This window comes from Chiloscyllium plagiosum, unplaced genomic scaffold (genome assembly GCF_037043375.1).
Source record: "Chiloscyllium plagiosum isolate Xiang-an unplaced genomic scaffold, Cpla_swu_hap1 HiC_scaffold_4, whole genome shotgun sequence".
Classification (NCBI taxonomy): Eukaryota; Metazoa; Chordata; class Chondrichthyes; order Orectolobiformes; family Hemiscylliidae; genus Chiloscyllium; species Chiloscyllium plagiosum.
Genome location: NW_028270142.1, coordinates 145,384,314 through 145,410,839, shown reverse-complemented (window position 1 = coordinate 145,410,839; position 26,526 = coordinate 145,384,314). Strand labels below are relative to the sequence as shown.

General features: G+C 39.7%; 1 protein-coding gene across 2 annotated transcripts in view; it reads left to right on the top strand.

The window, feature by feature from the left end:
• ttc39c (tetratricopeptide repeat domain 39C) overlaps positions 1-23,221 on the top strand; it is a 108,769-nt gene extending 85,548 nt beyond the window's left edge. For both annotated transcript variants that reach the window (XM_043687605.2, XM_087986753.1), the window contains exons 6-14: positions 173-341; positions 3,884-3,977; positions 6,538-6,645; positions 9,262-9,371; positions 10,977-11,100; positions 14,663-14,760; positions 15,261-15,365; positions 16,665-16,703; positions 21,167-23,221. In XM_043687605.2, coding sequence (XP_043543540.2) covers positions 173-341; positions 3,884-3,977; positions 6,538-6,645; positions 9,262-9,371; positions 10,977-11,100; positions 14,663-14,760; positions 15,261-15,365; positions 16,665-16,703; positions 21,167-21,256 — 937 coding nt within the window. In that variant the 3' untranslated portion in view covers positions 21,257-23,221. The remainder of the gene's footprint in view (positions 1-172; positions 342-3,883; positions 3,978-6,537; positions 6,646-9,261; positions 9,372-10,976; positions 11,101-14,662; positions 14,761-15,260; positions 15,366-16,664; positions 16,704-21,166) is intronic.
• The last annotated feature ends 3,305 nt before the right edge of the window (positions 23,222-26,526 follow it).

Here is a 26,526-nt window from a genome sequence, read left to right as displayed (position 1 = left end):
TCCAACCTTGTCTTACTCCCTTGAAACTCAACATGCTGAATTTTTCTGCCTTGGTCCCTTTAATAAAGTATGCTGAGACCCTAGTGTATGAACCCCCTCCCGCTTCTGAGCTAATTTAAAATAGTATTTAAGTTGTCTGCAGATCAGAAAATTCTGCTGCTTTACCTTTTAGGTTAGCCTTGCTATGGTACCACACAGTGGTACGTCCTTTCTTTGCTTTGGATGGCATGGATGCACAAGCTGGATTGAGAGAGGCAAAAGAAATCCTACAGACAAAGGAAGCTATTTATCCAGACTCTTCATTGTTTCTGTTTTTCAAGGGGAGAATTCAACGATTGGAGGTACAGTTTTTTTCATATTTATATGTAAAATGTTTATGCTGAGCAAAAATTCAAAAGTACTAATACCAAAAAATATTCAATGTTCACTAGCAGAATATGGTTATTATGCCTGTTGCTTATTTTATTGCCAGTTTCTGTCTTCCCTTCTGTCCACAGATATTTAATCGTACCTTTTTTTTTTGAAACCCTTTTATCCTGTCTTAATTTAGATATCTTGCTGGTAAATTATTTTCTGCTGATTTTATATTTTGTACAAAATAATCAAAATTCTATTAAACCTTCTAATTTTAACTAAGGTTTGAATCTTTCACCATGGTGAACATTTTGTTTGGATTAACCATTAGTAAGCTTCATATAATTTTAGAAGCTTATTCATCGTCTCTTTGAAGTTTCCTGTAGGAGAACAAATTGGCTTCTTTCTCATAATTCTGAATTCCTGACACTGAAATAGTCATCTTTGTTCACCCCTGTCATATCTTGTGGGCAGTGATTGATAGATATAGAGTCATAGAGTCATAGAGATGTACAGCACGGAAACAGACCCTTCGGTAGTATTTAGCCATGTCCAACTTAGCCATGCCGACCAGATATCCCAAGCTAATCTAATCCCATTTGCCAGTACTTGGCCCATATCCCTCTAACCCTTTCTATTCATATACCTTTTAAATATTGCAATTGTACCAGCCTCCACCACTTCCTCTGGCAGCTCATTCCATACATACATCATGCTCTGTGTGAAAAAGTTGCCTCTTAGGTCCCTTTTATATCTTTCCCCTCTCACCTTAAACCTATGCCCTCTAGTTCTGGACTCACCCACCCCAGGGAAAAGACCACGTCTATGTATCCTAGCCATGCCCCTCATGATTTTATAAACCTCTATGAGGTCACCCCTCAGCCTTCGATGCTCCAGGGAAAGCAGCTCCAGCCTATTCAGCCTTCCCTATAGCTCAGTTTTCTGGATGGATTGAAACTAGTGTCCCAAGAGGCAGCTGGATTTGTGTTTTATGATTTGAGTCTTTTCCCTCTTATTCTCTTCACCCAAGGTTGGTCTCTTTCAGGTAATGTTATTACTTAGTGGTGCAACCATCTTTTTGTATTATTTATCAAGGATGCCATAGATTGGTAATTTGTTTCAACCCATGTCGAAAATGTATTATGGTCTACCAGTAGAATTGGATTATTAACCAATTGAATGTGTTGACAGGCACAATTAAGATATGTCAAAATCAAAGATAACGTTAGATAGAATTTTACAGCTCAGACTTAGGCCATTTAATGTAAATGGTCTGGAATTGTGAAAGGTCATTGACCTGTGTTGATTTTTGTTCTCTTTGCAGAAATTCTACCTGACTTGCTGAATATAGGAATATAGCAGGAAAAGGCCAATGATCCCTTGAGCATGGTCTGCCATTCTAGATCATAAGTGACCTTCATGCCATATATCTACACTATCCCAATAACAGTGTATCTTACAATTTTTTTGGCTAAGTGCGAGTTGCGTTGAGCATCTTATAGGGTTTCTTGGTGTGAAATATAGCAAGCTTTCTCGCCCTTTTGTAAAAAAAAACCTACCATGCTCTGAAGAAGTATCTCCTATCTGACTGGCACCCCATCTTAGCAGGCACAGTTCCCTGACCAACTCTCCATTGAATGGATATTTACATTTAATGATAATATATAAATAATTTTAATATGAGACAAGATCTGTGAAATTGTACTAAGGCTAACTACTTGTCGGCAAATCTACATTAGAGCAGTGGGAGTCATTCAAAAAGGGCATAGAGTCATTGAGATGTACAGCACGGAAACAGACCCTTCGGTCCGACTCGTCGAAGCCAATCTGATATCCCAACACAATCTAGTCCCACCTACCGGCACCCAGCCCTTATCCCTCCAAACCTTTCCTATTCATTTTCATATACCCATGGGGAACCTTGTCGAACATATAGTGGACATGCAGGACCAATATCTTCCTATAAAAATGAAGAGTGGGACAACAAATACAGGAAACCCTGGATGCAGAAGAATTAGATTGGAAAAGGAAAACAAAGGAAGCTTATGGCAGGTATTGAGGGCATATAAAACACCAGAAGTTGTAGAAGTGTATTGAAATATCATGAGGTTATTTAAAAAAAAAAGTGAAGGTGGAGCATAAAAATACACTGGTGAGTTCAGAAAAATCCAAAGGTGGAGAGGGTAGGCATAAACTAGGAATCTATAAGCCAGTATTTCTAGCATCAGTGGTGGGGAAAGACTTAGAAAAAAACTCCGAGGAATACTAAAAATCTCCACTTGGAGAGGCAAGGATTAATCAAGGATGGTCAGCGTGGCTTTGTCAAGGTGATATCATGTTGATCAAACTTGACTGACTTGTTTGATGTCTAGGTGTGTCAGTGACGGTGGAGTAGTTGATGTAGATTAAGTGAAGTTAAAATAGACTTTGATAAAATCTCACCTGGAAGACTGAAGATGTAAGAGCTCATGGGATTCTGGGCTGTTTGGCAAATTGGATCCAAAGCTGGCTTTGAGGCAGGAAATAGAGGCTGATGGTCAAATGGTCTTTTTGTGACTGGAAGCCCATGTGTACCACAATGTTTGGTGATGTATTATACATGAATGATCTAGACACAAATTTAGGAAGTTTGATTAGTAAGTTTGCAGATAAGCTAAAAATTGGTGTTGTGGTAAGTAGTGAAGAGGAAGGCAACAAGATGATCTAGACTGGCTACTCAGATATGCGGAACAGTGGAAGACGGATTTTATTCCTGAAAAGTGTGAGATGTTGCATTTTGAGAGGTGTAGAAAGGCAAAAAAGTACACTTATTAACCTCTCCTTAGAGAGAGGTCAATAACAAGGCATCATAGATTTCAGATGAGGAGAAAGAAACTTAGAACGTTTTAAAAAAAATTAACCCAGTGGATGGTGGGTATCTGGAACTCACTGCCTGAAAAGGTGGTAGAGGCAGGAACCATCACAATATTTAAGAAATATTTAGATGTATACTTGAAAGTCATATCATCCAAGTCTACAGGCCAAGTGCTGGTAAGTGGGGTTAGAATAGATAATTGGTGAATGACTGGCATAAACACAATAGCCCGAAGAGTACTTTCTGTGCTGTAATGCCCCATTACTCTAAGCAGTGGTCAGCAGCCGTTGATTTCTAGGATGCTTTGTTTAAAAAATGTCCTATTCCTCTTATTTTTGAAATTCCTAAAACCTTACTCTTTGATCAATCTTTTGGTCATCTGATTTAATATCTCCTTAAATGATTTGATGTATTTAGATTAGATTTTGTGAAACAGCTTGGGATGTTTGACTATTATTACTGCTGTTATTTTATTTCTCTATAAATGCAAGTTGTTGTCTTCATGGTGCCGCTGGCTGCATGGCTGCCGAAGCAGGGATGTTAATGGCTGAAAAATAACATAAAAGCAATATACGGCAAGCAAAAATAGCAAAAAATACATTTTCCGTACTGAAATATTGTTTGGAAATATTTTACTGGGTGTGATTTAAAATCGCTGTTTTTGTTTTCCTCTAGTGTAAAATCAATAGTGCCTTGACATCATTCCAAACCGCATTAGAACTAGCTATAGATCAACGAGAAATCCAACATGTATGCTTATATGAGATAGGTAAGTGTTTTAGATTCATGTGCTGAGGATTATCATTGGAAGTTAGTATTTTTAATCTGACTTATTATCCGCAAAATGTTTCTCTGTGAAGGATGAACTGAGATTATATTGTACACAGGAGTGGTTTTAAATGCATCTAGGGGTAAATATCTAACATTAAAGATCTGTATTGCTCCTATACAGTGAAGTTCAAGTAATGGAAATTCTCCTGGGGTTGGTGGGAGGGAAAGGAAAAGAGAAGGAATTATGAAGGGTAAGTCAGTGAGGTCTTTTCTGATTTATGGATTGCTGAAAAGTGACATGCCTGGATATGGTAGCTTGAAATTAACTGGCAATGTCTTAGTCACTAATTTAGTATTATCTGGGTAGGTCTACATAACTCGAGTAGTCTGTTTTTATCAGTCAGCCTGGTCACCAATGGAAGCAGAGGGTAGGTGTGTCAATAGAGACTGAACCTTTCCCACTTGATTCCTGTCTAGATTTCCACCGTAGTAACATTTCAGATCTTAAACATTGCTGGAAAGAAACAAGGAGTTGAAGCCTTTTATCTTGCAGCCATCAGGGCTGGGGCACAAGAAAACAGGGCTTTGATAGAAAGCACCAATTTATACAGCTTAGGAAGACCATGTAAATTGTTTGGGTCATGGTTGGTAGAGAGATGCAGCTGGAAAATTAACTGGCAACCTAAGTTAGCTGATTAATCACAGACTGACATGCAGACTGTGTTTGGTCAGAACATTTACACGGGGAATGCAGGAGGCATTTAATGTTTCCAGCATCATTTGGCAGTATACTGACTGTGCTCAATCAGGCCATGCTTATAAATCTCTGAATGTAGAGTCATTCATTGGACACTATTTACTAAATATTCCCGATGTGCTAAAGGTTATACTGGAAACTGATATATAATTATGGGTGACTAAGTATCTTCCTCCTATCCTTTCCTCTCCTGTCTCCGCTGTCTCATATCCCCCTCCCCTGTCCTTACCTCCAACACCGCTGTCTGCCTACTCCCTCGTTCTTTGCCTTCTCCCTCTCTGGGACTGTTCAAAACTGCCAAATAGTCATACCAGATCTGAAACATTACCTCTGTTTCTCTCTTTAGATTCTGCCAGCCCTCCTGAGTTTCTCCAGCATTGAGTTTTTTCCCTTTCTAAATTTCATTTCTTGTGCCCTAGTCCTAATGAGTCAAAGGAATTCCTGATGAAGAACTTATGCTCGAAACGTTGACTTTCCTGCTCCTCGGATGCTGCCTGATCTGCTGTGCTTTTTTCAGCAACACACCTTTTGACTCTGATTGCCAGCATCTGCAATCCTCTCTCTCTCCGGGTCCTAATAAGTACCAGATCAAAAGCTTTGACTTTTCTTTCTTTTAGTAGTGTTTAACTTCTGTACTATCAAGTAATAATTTTAGATTTTTGTTCTCCCTCCAGGCATGATAGACTATTTAAAACAATAACAGAAATAGCCAGAGAAACTGAGCCAGTCTGGCAACATCTCTGGAGAGAAATCAGAGTTAACTTCTTCAACCCACTTCTGAAGAAAAGTCATTGGAATTGAAAATTAACTCTGTTTTTCTCTCTCCACAGACGCTGCCAGACCTACTGTTTCTTCAGCAATTTCTGCATTTGTTTCAGATTTCCAGCTTCTGCAATTCTTTGTTTAATTATAGACTATTTACCTATCTAGTCCACTCACTTCATTTCCTTCAAATTTGTTTTGAATGCCGTGAGTTTCCTAGACCAGGTCTCTGATGGTATTAGTTATCTGTGCAGCACTTTTTTGAGACTAGTGAATCTTGGCTGCACGGACAATGATCTGAGCAGACTGAGTTCGGCTATTGGAAAAGTCAACTCCCAGTTTAGTAAACAGATTAATTTGCAGGTGGCCATCTGGAGTGTCTAGTGTAGGTAGATCTAGGTGTTTGAGAAAGTTAAAGGTGGTTGTTTGTACTGACCTGGACCATCTCTGTAATAGCATTTGGGGAGAGTGGAAGTCATTGGTGGAATTGGAACACAAGGTCAAAAGTCCATGACTTATGCTAAAAGAATGAAAGGTTTGTGTCTTCCCTGTGATTTACCTTCTAATGTGCACCCTCATGCCAAACATTACCAGTAAATTTCTATCAGCTGATGTCCACTGAACTCAGTTAGTGCAGTGATGTTTGTTTGTATTCTTTTTTTTAATGTTTCTTTTTCTTCTCGAGTTCAAGCTTCTGGTGCAGATTTATATGAAAAATCAAGTCAGCCCACTGAATGGAACTTAAAATGGCAGCAATATGGGCGAATTGAAAAGGGAAAAGTTAGTTTAAAATATCTGAAGAAGCAGAGTAATATTTTCAAAGAAAACATTAATTGAAATTTATAATATTGCATATAGTTAAGTTTTGAGGGGAAAGGGGGAAAAGTAGATTCAAATTTAAGATGTGGCATATGACATTAAGATGCATGGAAGTGCATGAAATTGATGCACCTTTAAAATATATCAAATTGTCTTTAAATGAAGAGAGCTGTTATTTGTTTATGTTTGTATTTGACTTGAGCTTTGTTCCTGTTTTCAGGTTGGTGTAGTATGATAGAAATGAATTTCAAGGATGCATACAAGTCTTTTGCAAGGCTTAAAAATGAATCCAGGTGGTCTCAGTGTTATTATGCATACTTGACTGCAGGTTTGTTCCAAAACTGTACATTTTAATTTGCTTTGTAAAAGGAATGCAATGAATAATATTAGTCCAGTGTCAGAGGATTGTGGTACTGTATATCTTTGCTTAATGTGAAGCGTTCTCGGTAGCAGAAAAAAGGAAATTCAAATTCATGGTTGTGAAAAGAATTATACTACAAAATTTCACATTTAAAAAGATCTGATGTACAATAGTTAAATAAAGGAGGTACTACTAATTTAATACTATATTTTGTTAGCACTTGCTCTTTAAACCTGAAAATATCAATCAAGCAGTTCCTGTTCTATCATTTACAATCAAGAATTCTCCTATACTATTCCCCTGAAAAGGGTAAAGTCACCATAATCTTACCAGACCATAGGGCTACTCAATCATTATCGAGAGAGAGGACTGGTGATGGTCACCACATCTCTGGTGAGAGTCTTCATGGTAACCTTAGTCAGTGTGGGAATTGAATCCATGCTGTTGGCATCATGCTGAAGTATTGGATTTCTTGTGATCGTCCAGTAACCACTGGCTAGCTGAACCAACCCATTCTCCTTCAACACATCACAGTTGTGAATTGAGAGTGATGGCCCTTGACATTAAGGCTGCATTCAACTGTTGTGGCATCAAGGAGTCCTGACAAAACTGGAATTGATGGGAATCTGGGGGCAAACTCTTCGCTATTGAAGCCATACCTGGCACAAAGGAAGATGGTCGCGGATGTTGGAGGTCAGTCATCTCAGCTCCAGGATATTTCTGCAGGAGTTCCTCAGGGTAGTGTCCAACAATCCTCTGCTACTTCATCAATGACCTTCTCTCCATCATAAAGTCAGAAGTGGGGATGTTCGATGATGATTGCACAATGTTCAGCACCATTTGCGACAACTCCGATATTGAAGAAGTCCATGTCCAAATGCAACAAGATCCGGATAATATCTAGGTTTGGGCTGATAATTGGCAAGTAACATTCATGCCACACAAATGCCAGGCTATGACCTTTACCCATAAGAGACAACTTAACTACTTCCCCATAACATTTAATACTGTTAGCATCACTGAATTCCCCCACTATCAACATCCTGGAGGCTTATCATTGACCAAAAACTCAATTGGACTCACCACATAAACACTGGCTACAAGGGCATGTCAGAGGCTAGGAATACTGAGGCGAGTAACACACTACCTGACACCCCGTTGCCTATCCACCATTACAAGACACAAATTAGGAGTGTGATGGAATATTCTGCACTTTCCTGGATGGGTGCAGCCCCAACAACACTCCAGAGGCTTGACACCATCCATTAAAAAGCAACCACTTGATTGGCACAATACCTACAAGTGAAAGTGAGTACTGCAAATGCTGGAGATTAGAGTTGAGAGTGTGCTGTTGGAAAAGCACAGCAGGTCAGGTATCAACCAAGGAGCAGGAGAGTTGATGTTTCAGGCAAAAGCCCTTCATCAGGAATATTCCTGATGAAAGACTTTTGCCCGAAACGTCTTCTCCTGCTTCCCTGGGAGCGGCTGCCTGACCTACTGTGCTTTTCCAGCACCACACTCTCGACAATATCCACAAGCATCCACTCGCTCCACCACCAGCACTCAGTAGCAGCAATGTGTACTATCAACAAGATACACTGCAGAAATTCACCAAAGATCCTCAAACAGCACCTTGTAAACCCATGACGACTTCGAATCAAGGAGAGGAGCAGCAGATGTCTGCACACAACCACCTTTCACTTCCCTTCAAACTCACTACGTATCCTGACTTGGAAATATATCAACATTCCTTCACTGTCGTTGGGTCAAAATCCTGGCATTCCCTCCCAAATGGCGTTATGGGTCAACCCACAACAGGTGGACTGCAGCGGTTCTAGAAGGCAGCTCACCACCACCACCTTCTTGAGCAACTAGGGACAGACAATAAATGCTGGCCCAGCCAGAAATGCTAACCTCCACAGATAATTTTTCTTTAAAATACCCAGTTCAAGCATTGCTGTTACTGTATTCTTGCTTAGTGGCCTCAAATAAAAAAATACTGATTTACAGGTCTCAGCAGGTTCTCTGTCATCTTCAGCTGCTCTAGACCCAGACTGTAACTGTCTGTTTGTATGAGAAATTACCCAGATAAAATCCAGGTCAAAAAGAACACACAACAGTGTGACATACTTTGATGCCCTGAAAGAGATTCAAACAACTAATTCCAAGTGCAAAACTTCCTCCTAGTTTTGGGAAATCATATGAATAATTTAGACCTCTAAATACAAAGAGATAGATCATTGTTTAGCTTATAATCGTTACACTACAACCTCCTAAAATGAACAGAGGCCAACATTTACAAACTAAATATTTTTGTTTTATTGTGCATTTAAAATGTTTAGTTCGCAAATTAAAAGTTGTATTCCTAAAAACATGAATTAATACATTTGATACATGATTAATTAATACATTAGATAAGTAAGAAATAGCATTCATGATGAATAAAAGTTAAATGTAATATGATTCAGAATCTAATAGTGCCATTTTGACATTTGCTTCACTTTTACTTTATTTGCTGCACTGTTGTGTGTTGATATTTTGACTGGTTGCATAAAATAAGATTTTTGTAATTCTTTGATCAAGCCTGCCAGGGAGCAACAGGTGAAACTGACAAGGCACAAGAAGTATTCATTGAAGTCCAGAAGTTATTCAGAAGGAAGAATAATCAAATTGAGCAATTTTCCTCCCGAAAGGTAGACTGATGTGGTTCCGTTTTTTTAAATTTCTCAAATGGAGAGATGAGTAAATGCTTAAGAATTGATTAGAAATTTTGAAATTTGAAAGCCCAGATCTTCGTATTGGGGTCAGATGCCCATTGCACCTGCATTGTTTAAAAATGACAGGGCTCCCATTTAATGCAGTCAGAGCCCGAGAGACCCAAAGCAAAGGCAAAGGTTTTTCAACCCATTGTGTCCATGCTGGTCAAAAAAATACCCCTAATATTTCTAATCCCATTTTCCAGCATTTGGCCATAGCCTTGTATGTCTTGGTATTGCGAGTGTTTATCTAAATACTTCTTAAGTGTTATGAGGGCTTCTGCCTCAACCACTCTTATAAGCAGTGAGTCCCACCCTCTGGGTGAGGGAAAAAATTCCTCACATCCCTTCTAAACCTCCTGCCCTTCTCTTAAACCTGTGCCCTAGTCTTAGAGGCATACATCTTGGAAACAGACTTTTAAGTCCAACCAGTCCATGCTGACCATGCTCCCAAATTAGACTAGTCCCACCTGCCTGCATTTGGCCCATATTCCTCCAAATCTTTCCTATTCATGAACTTATTGTAGCTGTACCTGCATCCACCACTTCTATGATGTCTTAATCAAGGGGTAGTTTCCTCCATGTCTACCCTGTCTAGGCCCCTCGTAAATTTATACATCTCAATCACATGCCCTCTCAGCCTCCTCTGATCCAAGAAAAACAACCCAGCCTATCCAATGACCAAAACGCTCCAGTCCAGGCAACATTCTGGTAAATCTCTCCTACACCCTCTCCAGTACTATCACATCCTTTGTATAATGTGGGATCCAGAAATACACTCAATAGTTTAGCTAGGGTCTAACCAATGTTTTTTACACTTTGGGCATAACCTCCCTGCTCTTAAATTCTATGCCTTGGCTAATATACACAAGTGTCCCATATAATAAAACAAAGTACTGTGACTGCTGGAAATCTGAAATCTTCCATTCTGAAGTCACTGGACTTGAAATGTTAACTCTGCTTTCTCTCCAGAGATGCAGCCAGCTTGGCAGAGTTTTTCCAGTAATTTATGATTTTATTCCATATGCCTTCTTAACCGTTCAGTTTACCTGCCCTGATATCTTACGGGACCAGTGATCCTGCACACCAAACTCAATCTGATGCTTGGTGCTTTCCAGGATCCTGCTGTTCAACTAACATTACCTTGTCATGTTTGTTCATCTCAAGTGTATCACCTCACAGTTATCCAGATTGAATTCCATTTAACGTTATTCAGCTCATCTAACTGATGAGGAAAATCTGCTTCTGTTTGTGAAGGGCATGTATGCATCTGCAAAAACCAAATTCTGTGTATACTGAAAAATCAAAAATGCTGGAAATTCTTGGCAGGTTAAACAACATCTGTGGAGATAGAAACAGTGTTTACGGTTTCGGTGTAATTTTTTTTGTCAGAGTTGACTCACGTGTTAACTCTGTTTCTCCCCAGAGAAAGTGCCAAACTTGCTGAGTAGTTCCAGCAGCTTGTAAGGATTTGTTGTCTTTCTTTAAGAAAAGAGAGTCAAAATTAATGGGTTTTTTTAATGTTTGTTAATTTCTGTGCAGGCTGAAAGATTCCAGAAGGAGAAGCCCACCAAAGAATTATGTGTCCTCGCTGTCATTGAAGTGCTGTATTTGTGGAAAGCACTTGCCAATTGTTCCCCTTCAAATCTGCAGCAAATGAATCAAGGTAACCTACTATTGCAGTAATTTAAACAAGAATATTAAAGAGACTCTGGTCTGGCAGCATCTCTGAAGAGGGAAAAATAGAGTTGTCATTTTTTTAGTTGAAAATGTGTTGCTGGAAAAGAGCAGCAGCATCCAATGAACAGGAGAATCGACGTTTCGGGCATAAGCCCATCTTCAGGCTTATGCCTGAATTCTCCTGTTCCTAGGATGCTGTCTGACCTGCTGCGCTTTTCCAGCAACACATTTTCAGCTCTGATCTCCAGCATCTGCAGTCCTCATTTCTCCTTGTCATTTTTTTTACTCTAGTTCCGTAAAACAGTCATAATAGACTTGAAACATTAAATCTGTTTCTTTCTCCACAGTGTTGTCAGACCTGCTGAGTTTGTCCAGCACTTTGTTTTCATTTCAGATCTCCAGCATTTGCAGTACATTGCTTTTATTTGAACCTACAACTTCACGCAGGTTTTTTTGCATATTATGTTGAGAGTCTAAGCATAGAAACAGTCCATTGGCCCCGCAGCTTTGCTGAGGAGCTACTGTATAGACAGTGGGCCAAATTGATGCCTCCTGCACTGTAATAATTCTGTGATTTATATGAAAGTTCAAGTTCACACAAACAACACGGTGTAAAAATTGCTATGGAGGCTGACTAAGTGAATCGCATCTACTTTGCTAAATTCTCAATAGACAATATTGAAATTAATTCTTGCCCACTTTCAAAAAAAGAAATAATAAAATTATTTTTCAGAAGAGTAGAAGCAGCATTACATGCTACTGCCCCTAAAGCATTTGAAGTGATCATTGCACAATGTATGTACAAGCAACAGCTGCCTACCCTATCCCTGCATTCTTTGGTTTTTGTGGAAAGCACTTGCCCACTGTGAACCTGCATCCCAGAACTCTTATCAATCTCTGTCTTGAATTTACTCAAAGACTTTTATCCGCAGCCCTCTGGAATAAATAATTCCAAATATTTACATCTTGCGGAATGAAGACATTCCTCCTCAACTCGGTCTTCAATGATTCTGAAACTGTCACCCCAGTACTAGAATCTCAAGGCAAGAAAAAACAACTCTCAATGTCTAACCTGTCAGGCATTATAAAAATTATTTGTCTAAAATAAGACCATACGATTGGGAGCAAGTTGGCCATTCACCCCATCGAGTCTGCTCTGCTATTCAATGAGATTATGGCTGATCTTCTAATACTGAAAATGTGTTGCTGGAAAAGCGCAACAGGTCAGGCAGCATCCAAGGAGCAGGAGAGCCTGACCTGCTGCGTCTCCTGCTCTTTGGATGCTGCCTGACCTGCTGCGCTTTTCCAGCAACACATTTTCAGCTCTGATCTCCAGCATCTGCAGTCCTCACTTTCTCCCTGATCTTCTAATACTCAACTCCATTTACCTGCCTTATCCCAATAATCGTCAATTTCTTTACTGATTAAAAATCTGTCTACTTTGGTTCTGAATATATTTAACGACCCACACTACACAGTCCTCATCCACAAAGACTTTCTTTGAGTACTCTTTGAGAAAAGAAATTCCTCTTCATCACTCTCTTAACTGTGTGGCCACACATTCTGAGATTGTGCTTTTTGGTCCAACGCTCTCCTACAAGGGAAAACAACCTCTCAATATCTACCCTATCAATCTCCCTAAGAGTTCTATGTTTCAGTAAAGTTGCCTCTCATTCTTTTTAAACTTCAATGAATAGAAGCCCTTCATACTCAACCTCCTGTGATTTAAAAAAAAATCCCTTCATATATTCCATCTGCTATGTTTTTTCACCACCCGATTAACTTACTTATTCTTCTGAAAGCTCTGTGTCACACTCATCATAGATAGAGATGTACAGCATGGAAACAGACCCTTCAGTCCAACTTGTCCATGCCGACCAGATATCTCAAACCAATCATGTCCCACCTGCCAGCACCCGGCCCATATCCCTCCAAACCCTTCTTATTCATATACCCATCCAGATTCCTTTTAAATATTGCAACTGTAACAGCCTCCACCACTTCCTCTGGCCGCTCATTCCATAAATGTACCATCCTCTGCGTGAAAAAGTTGCCCCTTGGGTCCCTTTTATAGCTTTCCTCTCTCACCCTAAACCTATGCCCTTTAGTTCTGGACTTCTCCACTACTGGGAAAAGACTTTGTCTATTTATCCTATCCATGTCCCTCATGATTTTATAAACCTCTATAAGGTCACTCTTCAGCCTCTGACACTCCAGGGAAAACAGTCCCAGCCTATTCAACCTCTCCCTCCAGCTCAAATCCTCCAACCTGGCAACATCCTTGTAAATCTTTTCTGAACTCTTTCAAGTTTCACAACATCCTTCCAGTGGGAAGGAGACCAGAATTGCATGCAGTATTCCAAAAGTGGCCTAACCAATGTCCTGTACAGCCACAACATGACTTCCCAACTCCTGTACTCAATACACTGACCAATAAAGAAAAGCATACCAAACACCTTCTTCACTATCCTATCTTCCTGCGACTCCACTTTCAAGGAGCAATGAACATGCACTCCAAGGTCTCTTTGTTCAGCAACACTCCCTAGGACCTTACCATTAAGTGTATAAGTCCTGCTAAGATTTGCTTTCCCAAAATGCAGGACCTCGCATTTATCTGAATTAATCTCCATCTGCCACTTTCCTGCATTCAATATCTGATTTAAAAACAAAAGTATAATTATCCACAATGTTCTACATTCTGGGCATGGCAAAACATTGAACTTGCCGCTTCATGAGAAGCCATTGTTTGGTGAATATTCATCTCCTCATCTGAAGTTTCTATTGGCATCACAGTGTCTATTTCAAAACAGCTCTACCAGCAGAAGTAAACTCTGATCAAGATAGAAATTACAGCAGTCTCCTAACTAAATAGGATAGTTTTGTGAGCAAGATAGTCAATGGAGAACAGTAATGAAATCCTGTTACAGCAGTGTGATCTGCAGGGGGGAATCTGAAGGAGGGGGATTAAGCACTTATTTCCATTCTGATCAGGACTAGTGGGGTCACCTGTAACCTCCATATCCCCAACCTTGCCTCCTACCCTGTTGAAAGGTCAACGCTAATAACATCCCAACTCACCTGGATATGAGACTCTTGGTGTTTGCTGAATGTTTATTTATTGGCTTGTTCATCTCCCTTTGTGAGACAACTTCATTGCCTAAAATCTATTGCTTGTCTTGATGTTTTATGTAAATAGACTTTGCTTTGTATTTGCATAGGAAACTTAATGCATTAACAGTTTGAAACTCCTGATTCTTGTTGAATTAATTATGCATGAAACCATCAGAAAGAGAATACTTAATCTATAACAACTAACCTAATACTGCATGTTGAGTGTGTGTAGTTTTGCAATTGTATAATCTGCGATTATGCCTTTGTTATTTAATGCAGTGAATACAATTAAATTGAGGTTTCTGAGATTAACTGAAAATAATCCTTCACAAAGTATGCATCTTCCTGGTTATTTTTCCTATAGTGATTGATTTTTAGTCTGAATGCAACAAGTCAAGTTTTATAATCGACAACCTAATGTGTCCTCTTTTATGCAGCTTGTCAAGAAATGCATGAGCCATTAACAATTGGGTTAAAACACCTTCTCCTGGGTGCAATACACAAATGTCTAGGAAATTCAGATGGTGCTATTCAGGTGTGTATGTGTAGCCTGTCTTTAACACATCTGCTCATGCTGATAGCACTTTAAGAATTGCATTTTGTTTTCTATTCAACATCAACATATTCAGTAAAATTTAAACACAATATAAAATTTCCAAATGAAAGACATTTAAAACTCTGTGTTGTATTAATATATTGTGAAAGTATATTTGAAATGTAAAAATATTATAAATAAACCTGGTATTCTACAGGTATATTTACAGCTCAATTACTGTTTTAAATAACATTGATTGATCTTGAGTGTATCTTGTAACGTGCTCATAAGGAAGAATGCACTTGAAAGCCCCAAACTTCACCAAACTGTAACGGTAATACAGTTTTGAGCATCTGATTTAAGTTCCTCTCCTTTCCCTTCCACCTATAATTGCATGAATACTGTATACCTATGCAATATACAATCACTTTTTGTAAAACATATTTATCAATCAATATGTGCGACATGGTTTCACATTGTAACTTGGTTTCTTTTTGCAGTTCTTCCACCTAGCTATAAAGGATGAGTTGAGTCGTCAGAACAATGCATACATACAGCCATATGCTTGTTATGAACTTGGATGTCAGTTATTAGAAAATCCAGAGGTATGTATATCCAACATTAATCAAAGCTGGCTGAATGTAACATCTCATCCATTTTACAGACTTTATCTTGCAAAGAATTGTCCCACTAATTAGTAGGTTTTATAAAAGCTGCAACTCTGTTTTTAGAACTGAAAATATTGCACATACTGTTCACCCACATTTGACAGCCATATTGGTTTTCTGACCTTTAGCTTTTAATTTATGATATATACCAAGATTCTTAAGAGTTTAGTTTAATTTGTCTGATTTAATTGTTCCTACTCATGATCAAAATTTCTTTTGTGAGGCAAATCCAAATTTGCTGATTGCACAGTTATCAGTATTGTAGACAGTTTAGATTCAAAGCATAAAAATATAAAGGGATATTAATAGATGAGGTAAATGGACAAAACTGTGGCAGACAGAGTCCAGTGTAAGCAAATGTGAGGTTACCCATTTTGGACCAGGAAAGGATAGATCAGGGTACTTTCCAGATGCCAGATGGTGTGAAGTTAAACACAGTGGATGTCCAAAGAGACTTGGGGTATCAAGTGCATAAATCTTTAAAAGATGACACACAGTGCAGAAAACAAGAAAGCTAATGGGATGCTGGCTTTTATGAAGAGTGGAGTGGAAAGGTGCAGAATTTACACTGCAGTTATATAAAAGCCTGGTTAGACTCCACTTGGAGTGCTGTGAGCAGATCTGGGTGTCATTCATACAGTCATAGAGATGTACAGAACCTTGGGAAGGATAAATTGGCCTTGGAGGGAGTACAATGTAGGTTTACAAGAATGAGACCTGGACTTCAGAGGTTAAGTGATAAAGACAGATTATGTAAATTAGGTATCTTTGTTCTAGAATTTAGAAAGTTAAATGGTGATCTGATCAAAGTCCTCAAGATATTAACATGAAAAGAAAGTAGATAAATTATTTCCACTTGTTTGGGATTCTAGAACTAGGGAGCATTGTCAAAAGATTAGGGCCAGACCTTTTACGAGAATTGTTGGGAAACAGAAGTTTGGAACTATCTTCTACCAAGAGCAGTGGATCTGGATCAGTTGTTAATTTTAAATTTTGATTAAGCAAAGGCCACACATCAGCCATGATCTCATTGAATGACAGAACAGGGTTGAGGGCTGAATTGCCTACTCCAGTTCCTATATTCCAATTGTAAAACCTTCAAATTATTCTCCAGAGATGCTTTTTATTGAATGTAAATGATAGTCTTATAATAGTGCCTTGCAATTGTGATTTTATTGCCATTATTTGAGTGGAGGACATATTGTTAATACGTTTACTTTTTTTTTTAAATGATAGACTTTGGATAAAGGCAGAACTTTACTGTACCAAGCCAAGGTAAGTTAGAAAACCTGTGTCTGATTTCTTTGTAGTTTAGATATTTTGACATTGACCAAATCCTTGTATGGAAACACTGCAAGCAAACACCCAGACTTGTAAAGTATATTACTGATTGGTTACATATCTAATGTTGCTGGAAAAGTGCAGCAGGTCAGGCAGCATCCAAGGAGCAGGAGAATCGATGTTTCGGGCATGAGTTCATGCCCGAAACGTCCGTTCTCCTGCTCCTTGGATGCTGCCTGACCTGCTGCGCTTTTCCAGCAACACATTTTCAGCTCTGATCTCCAGCATCTGCAGACCTCACTTTCTCCTACATATTACTGTGTAAAGGACACTCTCTAATATAGATGGTAAAAACAGATAATGGCCAACTATGTTGTGCAAAGTCATTTTACACATGAGGAGAAAGTGAGGACTGCAGATGCTGGAGATCAGAGCTGAAAATGTGTTGCAGGAAAGCGCAGCAGGTCAGGCAGCATCCAAGGAGCAGGAGAATCGACGTTTCAGGCATGAGCCCTTCTTCAGGAATTCCTGAAGAAGGGCTCATGCCCGAAACGTCGATTCTCCTGCTCCTTGGATGCTGCCTGATCTGCTGCGCTTTTCCAGCAACACATTTTCAGCATTTTACATATGACCCTTCTAGTCAAGAGAGGGAGAGACTTATCTCTTGAGCTACACTACGTTTGAAGCAGAGTCAGAAGTGAAAAAGCAATATCTAACCCACTGTGCCACCCAATTTTGCTGAAACTGATTGCATTGATCGTTTCCAATTTAAACTTAGTTCCCAAAGTGTATTCTGTTTTCTTAATTAATTCACAAGATGTGAGCATTGCTGGCTTGACTAGCGTTTGTTGCCCATTCCTAATTACTCAGATGTCGCTTAAGAGTCAAACATATTGCGATGGATATGGAATCACATACAGGCTAGACCAAATGAGAAAGTCAGTTTTCTTCTCTGAAGGATATTAGTGAGCCAGATGTTTTTTTTAACAACAATTGACAGTGTGCATGTTTGCAATTAGGCAACTTTTTAAATTCAATAAAAGTATGGAATTAAATTTTACCATTTGCTATGGTGGGAATCAGCTCCCTAAAACATTAGCCTGGGTCTGTGGATTGCTAGTCCACTAATACTACCACGACACTGCTGTCTATTTACGTTATATATATCATAAGGGCCGGTTATTTAGTTCAACCGGTCCATGTCAGTAATTATGTTCTATGTGAGCCCCTATTTTGAAACAAATCAATGGTATCATAACTTGGAAATAGCATTTAACAGCACTGAATTATGTCGCCTCTGAGAACAAAGACTTACTATGAAAAGAATGATCTCTCTTTAGATGAAGTATATTGTGGATACATGTGCGGTTATCCATTTTTGTAGCCAAAACAGGAATGTAGATTATTATCTGAGTAGTGGTAGATTAAGAAAGCGTGAGGTGCAATGAGATCTGGGTGACCTTGTACTCCAGTCGCTGAAGTTAAGCATGCAGGTACAATAGATAGTGAAGAAGGCAAACGGCAGGCTGATCTTCATAGGGAGAGGATTAGAGTACAGGAGCAAGTGTGTCTTGCTGCAATTCTACATGGCATTGGCGAGTCCACACCTGGAGTATTATGTGCAGTTTTAGTCTCCTTATCTGAGGAAGGATATTCTGGTTATGGAGGGAGGGAAATTAAGGTTTGTCAGAATGATTCCTGGGATGGCAGGTCAGATCTATGAGGAGAGACTGTATCAGTTGGGATTCTATTTGCTAGAATTCAGAGGAATGGTGGAGGTGGGGTGAGGGTTCTCACAGAAACCTATAAAATTCTCGCAAGACTAGACAGGTAAGTGCAGGAAGGATATTTGTGATGACCAAGGAGTTCAGAACCAGGGAAGTACAGTCACAAGACAGGCTAGTAGAAGAAATGGCAGGCCATAGGAAGAAATTATAGAAGTTAGGAGCAAGTGGCTATTTGGTTGTGGAGTCCAGAACTAGAGGGCATAGGTAAAGGGTGAAAGGGGAAAGATATAAAAGAGACCTAAGGGGCAACATCAGAGGATGGTGCGGGTATGGAATGAGCTGCCAGAGGAAGTGGTGGAGGCTGGTACAATTGCAATATTTAAAAGACATCTGGATGGGTCTATGAATAGGAAGGGTTTAGAGGGATATGGGCCAAGTGCTGGCAAATGGGATTAGATTAGGTGGGATATCTGGTCGGCGTGGAAGGTAGTACCGAAGGGTCTGTTTCCATGCTGTATGTCTTTCTGACTCTATGACTATAACTGCCTTCTTGATTTACTGCAGTACTTGGGGGTGAGGGACACCCACAGCGCTGTTTAGAAGGAGTTCCAGGATTTTGGCCCAGTGACACTGAAGGAACAGTGATACAGTTCTATATCATGATCGTTTGTGGCTTAGAGTCATAGAGGTGTATAGCATGGAAACAGACTCTTCAGTTCAGCTCATCCATGCCGACCAGATATCCTTAATTAATCTAGTCTCTTTTGCCAGTATTTGGCCCATATCCTTCTAAACCCATGAATTTACAATTCGAGGTGTTCCTCAGCAAATACTGAGCTGCTGCTTCTTAATGGCAGATATTGCAGGTTTGGAAAGTGCCATTGGAAGAAATGCTGCAGTGCCTTTTCTAGATGGTGCACACTGCTGCCACTATGAGTTTCACATTTGAGGGAGTGAAAGTTGGAGATGGTAGATAGGATACCAGTGGCTTTGTCCAGATGTACCTGAGCTTCTTAAATGTTATTGTAGCTGAGGCCAGTGGGGAATATTCCATCAATTTCCTGACATGTGCCTTGTAGAGGATGAACAGACTTTGGAGAGCTGAGTGGTCAGTTACTTGCTGCAGACCTCCTCACCTCTGGTAGCCACAATATTTACAAGGTGGCTAGTTCAGTTTCTGGTCAATGGTATCCCTGAGGACATTAATAGTTGGGGATCCAGCAGTGGTTAAGTCTATTTAACATAAGGAGGTAATAGTTAGAATTATTTTTTTTTGTTGGAAATCTGCATTGCTGGCAGGCAGTTGTGTGACATAGATGTTACTTGCTACTTATGAACCCCTTTATAACTTCCACTAGGATTACTTTGGTACTGTGATAGATGCAGAATTCTGATTGGTGGAATTCAGCCATGGGTTCTGGGAAAGATATGAAAAATATTTGGAGGTGAAAACATTGTCAAGGCCCTCAGAAGGGATAGGGCGGTTCGGAGATTTGCAAAGGCAAAGAAAGAAACCAAGGAGAGGAGAGTATTTTTTGAGGAAAGGGAAAGAGCAAACCATTTACAATATTGGTTAATGTGGGCGTCAGAATGGGAAGTTGGATTATAAATTTTAGTGGGAGTAGGATTGAGAGGTCAAGAGATGAATTATCTTGTACAGGCTGACTCAGCGTGGATTCTGGATTAGTGGTGCTGGAAAAGCACAGCAGTTCAGGCAGCATCCGAGGAGCAGTAAAATCGATGTTTCAAGCCCATCATCAGGAATACAGGCAGAGTGCCTGAAGGGTGGAGAGATAAATGAGAGGAGGGTGGGGGTGCGGAGAAAGTAGCATAGAGTACAATAGGTGAGTGGGGGAGGGGATGAAGGTGATAGGTCAGGGAGGAGAGGGTGGCCTTGAGAAGAGACAGGAAAGGAAATTTGGAAAATATATAGCAAGGAACATGGGCCACCTGGATATCTTCTAAACTATACAGTTCTATGAATCAATAATCATTCAGTTCTGTTCCTTACCATCTGTAAAGTTATTGTCTCCCAGTGATACACATTGTAGGATTCCAATCCTCCACATACAAGTTATCAGAATCATGGAATCATTCATTTCAGAATTGGTCCATAGAGTCTGCACTAGCAAAAAAAGATATTGTAAATCTACACTGGTCCCACTTTCCTTCATTAGGCTGAAAGCCATGAATATTATGACAATTCAAATTCTTGTCTAATTACTTTTTAAATGTTTGTCAACGCTACGACCCTCCCAGGCAGTGTGTTCCAGATTCCCATGACTCTCTCAAATCTTTAAAATTATGCCCCTTTATTATTGACCCTTACACACACACACACACACACACCTCTGCCTTTGTTTACCTTCCATCCTTCTCATATGTTACACATCACTATTAAGTCCCCTTCTGGCTTCCAAAATCCCCAGACAACCGGTTCTTTCTGGTATTGGTATATTTAACTTGCCAACTAGACAATTTCAGAATGAGATTTGAGATGATAATTTTTTAAATCGGGAAAGAACTTTTAAACTTACACCATTCAAAACAGAGGTAAGTTATTTTTGAATATTCAATGTTTTCTTTTAATTGTTTAATTCAGTGTCTGTGAATATGACATAGGTGACTTTAGATTAATATGATTGAATTATTTAAGCTGTCTTTATCAGATGCTGATTCAGAAAATACATTTTATCCTTGTTAGTTAATTCTCATTTTCTTACTTTGCAGGAAGAGTTTGCTGGTTATGATTTTGAAAACCGTCTTCATGTGCGTATTCATACTGCGTTAGCATCATTGAAAGAAGTTGTTCCACAGTGATCTTTGCCAAATAGAAGTCCTCTCCAGTGCACATGTGATTGAACTTAATTAGTTCCTGCACTTTATGCTGTAACTATACAGCAAAGGAAATAGTGGTTGGCCTGAGCTCATAAAGGCTGCCTTAAACCTAAGCATGTAGAATATCTTTGGACGCATAGGGGCAGTTTCACTGATAAATGAGATGCATTGAAGCTGTTGCTTCTTTATTATAGGTAGTTAAACAGGAGAAGGCTTAGGGATTCCAAGGATTATCAAGTGGCCTTGCTTTTCTTCCCCCACTTTTACTGTACTTCAAATTGGACCTAATTGTAATATCAGTGCAGTTTATCAAAGCACAGAGCCCATTTACATCACTTAGGCAGATTCTCAATGTGCTTTGGTTAAGGTAGCAGAAGGTCAGGAAGGAAAAAGTGTTCATGGCTTTTGCCTGTTAATAGCCATATTTTTGTTGCACTAATTATATTTTTAATTTGCCTAGATTTAACACCATCATTATTTTCAGATGTGTAAAATATTGTTAGCACTTTTTAAATTCTCTTTTATATCAGACCCCGCAGAACACCAGCAGCAAAGGACTTGAGTTCATTTCTGCTCAGGGTCATTTGTTAATTATGAATGAAAGGTGCAGTATCTACAAGGTCTTTTTAGTTAAAGCCTTCTTCAAACCTATGATGCCACTATACTAAGACGTTCTTTGAGATCTTCTGGTATACTTTTTTAAAAAATACCTCAGTTGTAGATCAGATGCAAAAGAAACAAAATAAATTGTGAAAATTCATACATTTTTAAAGGAATATCTGGGGAACAAGATAATGGGCAAATCAAATTGTCTTGTAGATCTCAGTGTCTCTTTACCTACTTTGTGATTTTTTTTGTCATATGACTATATTTGTAATTGCTCTTAACAGGGTAAATAAGATTTCATTACATTAGATGATGCCTATGCTAAATTATCAATGGACCATTATCTGAGAGGTGAGAACCATTGAATAAGAACTTATCACCTGGATGCAGATGTCACCATGTTTGGTGCTAAAAGTTTATTTTTTAAAAAAAATTCTGAGGCATGATCTAATAGTAATAAAATCACAAATAATATTGTTCCTAAATTCTATATAACCTTGTGTGGCTTGTCCAACAGCCATGAATGTTTATTGCACCAGTTTTCCCCATTTCCTGAAGCTGTTGACTCTTTGCTGCATTGTGATTCAATAGGCGCTGGTTGCCGTCTGATACCTTGTCCAACTGACCAGTTGACTTGGCACAGACTTGAGGTCTTTCTGTGTGACTGAGCAGCTCACCTGTGCTGTTGCTGGTTATGTTGGATTATTTATTTATTTCTGAATTTTCAGGTTGTTGCTCAGCAAATAATTTTACTCGTGAATTAGAGCCTTGTCCTGTGTTTCTAAACTTAAAATTCTGGGATTTAAATCCCCTTACTTAGATGGTAGTATAATTCTATAATGTGGTAATTTCTGTTTTATTTTAACAGTAGAATTAAATAACTGAGTTGTCTGACATTGAGTAATGTGATAAACTAAATGTGAATCTTCTAATTTGATTCAGACTGGAGAATGTTATCAACAGTTTTGCTCTGGTACACACATTACTCAGGGGACAGGAAGTTTTAAAATTACAAAAATGTTAATGAACTGAGGTAAGTTACTCAAGGAATTAATGTGTCCCTGGTTGTAGTAACAGTATTTCATAAACAGAGAAACAATTTGTTCACCTTGCAATTGACAAGTGACGTGATTCTAGAAGGATATGGGACTTATAAATGTTCTGCCTCCCCGTCACTCACTGTTACTGTGATATGGTTTAAGACTGGGATTGAGAACTGGGTTTTTTCATTGTGTACAAGTGGAAATGTTGACTGACTGGATGGTGAGGAAAACTCATTGTATTTTTCACTGTCTGTAGACTACTGTTACTCTGCTGTATTAAAAAAAAGACTTCTGTCCATATGCATTGTGATTTATTCCAAAAAAATTGCACTTTCTCTATACAATTACTACATTTAAAAGACATTTGTACATGGCTGTGGATAGGAAAGGTTTAGAGGGATATGGGCCAAATGCAGGTAAATGGGGCTAGTTTCGGATTAGGAAACTTAGTCAGCATGGACAAGTTGGGCTCTATATAACTAAAATATGGATAGTTATATAGCATACAGGAATGTGGAAATAATTTGAAAGCAATTTCAAAATATTTAGAGTCATAAAGTCATACAGCATGGAAACAGGCCCTTTGGCCCAAACTGGTCCAAGCTGACCATGGTGTCCACTCAGCTAGTTCCAATTGCCTGTATTTTTGTCCATATTCCTCAATACCCTTCCCCATCCATGTAGTTATCCAAATGTGTTTTAAATGTTGCTATTGTACCTGCCCCAACCACTTTCTCTGGCAGTCCATTTCACATTCACACTACTCTCTGTGTGGAGAAATTGTCCCTCAGGTCCTCCTTAAATTTTTCCCTCCCTCACTTTCAACCTAGTTTTCAATTCCCCATTCATAGGAAAAAGATTATATGTATTCATCCTATCTATGGCCCTCATAATTTTATATACCTCAAAAAGGTCACCCCTCATTCTCTGACATTCCAGGGAGTAGAGTCCGATCCTGGTCAACCTCTCCCTATAGTTTGGGGCTACTGTCCTGGCAACATTCTTGTAAATCATCTTTGCACTGTTTCCAGTTTAACTGTCTGTTCTATTACAGGATGACCAAACTGTACACAATACTCCTAAGTGCAGCCTCACCAATGATTTGTACAACTGTAACATAACATCCTAACTCGTATACTCAATGCTTTAACTGATAAAGGCCAGCATACTAAATGCCTTCTTCACCACCTTGTCTACTTTATCTACTTTGATACTGCTTTCAAATGACTAAGTACTTGTACTCCTAGGTCCCTCTGTTCCACAACACTCCTCAAGACCTCACCATTTACAGTAATGTACATGCCCTCCTTTGGTTTGCCTTTACAAATTGTAACACCTTACACTTATCTATATTGAGTTGCATCTGCCAATTCTCAGCCAACTTCTTCATCTGATGAAGATGCCCCTAATATTTGATAACCTTCCTCACTATTGATGATGCCTCTTAAGTTTGCGGATGATACAAAATTACTAATCATGCTGTGTACATTCACATCCAGATAATTTATGTAAGTAACAAAGGTCCCAGCACTGACCCCTGTGGCACACCACTAGTCACAGGCCTCCAGTCCGAGAAATAACCTTCTTCAACCGTCACCCTCTGCTTCCTACCATCAAGCCGATTTTGAATCCAATTAACTAGCTCTCCCTGGATCCCATGCGACCTAACCTTCAAAGGCCTTATTAAAGTCCATGTAGACAGCATCCACTGCTGTACCGACATCTATCCTCTTGGTTACCTCTTTGAAGAGCTCGAAAAGATTTGTCAGACATGACTTCCCATGCACAAATCCATGCCAACTATCCCTAGTTAGACTACCCAAATGTTGGTTGATTTTGTCCCTTAGTATCCTCCAACAACCTGCCTAAAATTGATGTCAGGGTCACTGTTCTATAGTTCCCTAGCTAATCTTTGCTACCTTTCTTAAACAATGGAACAACATTAGCTAAAATTTGACCAAACTTTTAGAGGGAAAATTCAGTACTTTAAACTGTTGCTTCAAAGCATAGTATTGTTTTACCTTAAGTATTCCATTGCACAAGATTCAATATTATACTTGTAAACAAGTGTATTCATACATGACTCTGTTCGCCGAGCTGGAAGTTTTTGTTGCAAACGTTTCGTCCCCTGGCTAGGCGACATCATCAGTGCTTGGGAGCCTCCTGCGAAGCACTTCTTTGATGTTTCCTCCGGTGTTTATAGTGGTCTGTCCCTGCCGCTTCCGGTTGTCAGTTTCAGCTGTCCGCTGTAGTGGTTGGTATATTGGGTCCAGGTCGATGTGTTTGTTGATGTAGTTTGTGGATAAATGCCATGCCTCTAGAAATTCCCTGGCTGTTCTCTGTCTGGCTTGCCCTATGATAGTAGTGTTGTCCCAGTCGAATTCATGTTGCTTGTTGTCTGCGTGTGTCATAGGGCAAGCCAGACAGAGAACAGCCAGGGAATTTCTAGAGGCATGGCATTTATCCACAAACTACATCAACAAACACATCGACCTGGACCCAATATACCAACCACTACAGCGGACAGCTGAAACTGACAACCGGAAGCGGCAGGGATAGACCACTATAAACACCGGAGGAAACATCAAAGAAGTGCTTCGCAGGAGGCTCCCAAGCACTGAGGATGTCGCCTAGCCAGGGGATGAAACGTTTGGAACAAAAACTTCCAGCTCGGCGAACAGAACCACAACAACGAGCACCCGAGCTACAAATCTTTGCACAAACTTTGAACATGACTCTCTTGCCTGGGCTTTTCACTTCAATAAGTCCATAATTTTACAAACGCACAAAGTAGGCCGCTCCATTCAAGTCTGCTCCACTATTTAGTAAAATCACAGCTAATTTGTTTGCCACCAAGGCACTGTTCCCACATTTCTCAACCCTTTGAGAGAAAAGATTTCCCCTCATCTCTGAACTAAAACAGTAACTGCTAATGTTGTGTCCCCTGATTCTGGACTCACCCACAAAAAGAAATATCCTTTGTCAAGATAATTCAGGATCTTGTCAAATTAATGAAATCAAACCTCACTCTTTTGAATTCAAGTGCAAAATATGTCCAATCTGACATATCTTTTGTCATAAGACTACAAACTAGTGTACAACTTGTTCCATTTTTAATTGTTGGAAATGTGATAGGTGGAAAGAGGTCAAGGTGAGGGTGATAGGTCGGAGTAGGATGGAGGCGGAGAGGTCAAGAAGAAGACTGCAAGTCAGGAAGGCGGTGCCGGGCTGGAGGGATCCGGCTGAGACAAGGTGGGGGGAGGGGGGATGAAGAAACTGGTGAAGTCCAAGTTCATCCCCTGCGGTTGGAGGGTTCCCAGTCGGAAGATAAGACGCTCCTCCTCCGACCGTCGGGTTGTTGTGGTTTGGCGGTGGATGAGTCCAATGACCTGCATATCCTCGGTGGAGTGGGAGGGGGAGTTGAAATGCTGTGCTACAGGTTGGTTGGGTTGGTTCGTCCGGGTGGCCCAGAGGTGCTCTCTGAATCGCTCCGCAAGTAGGCGGCCTATCCATATCCGCCACAGATTCACCTGCACCTCCACCCACATCATCTACTGCATCCGCTGCAGCCGGTGTGGCCTCCTCTATATTGGGGAGACAGGC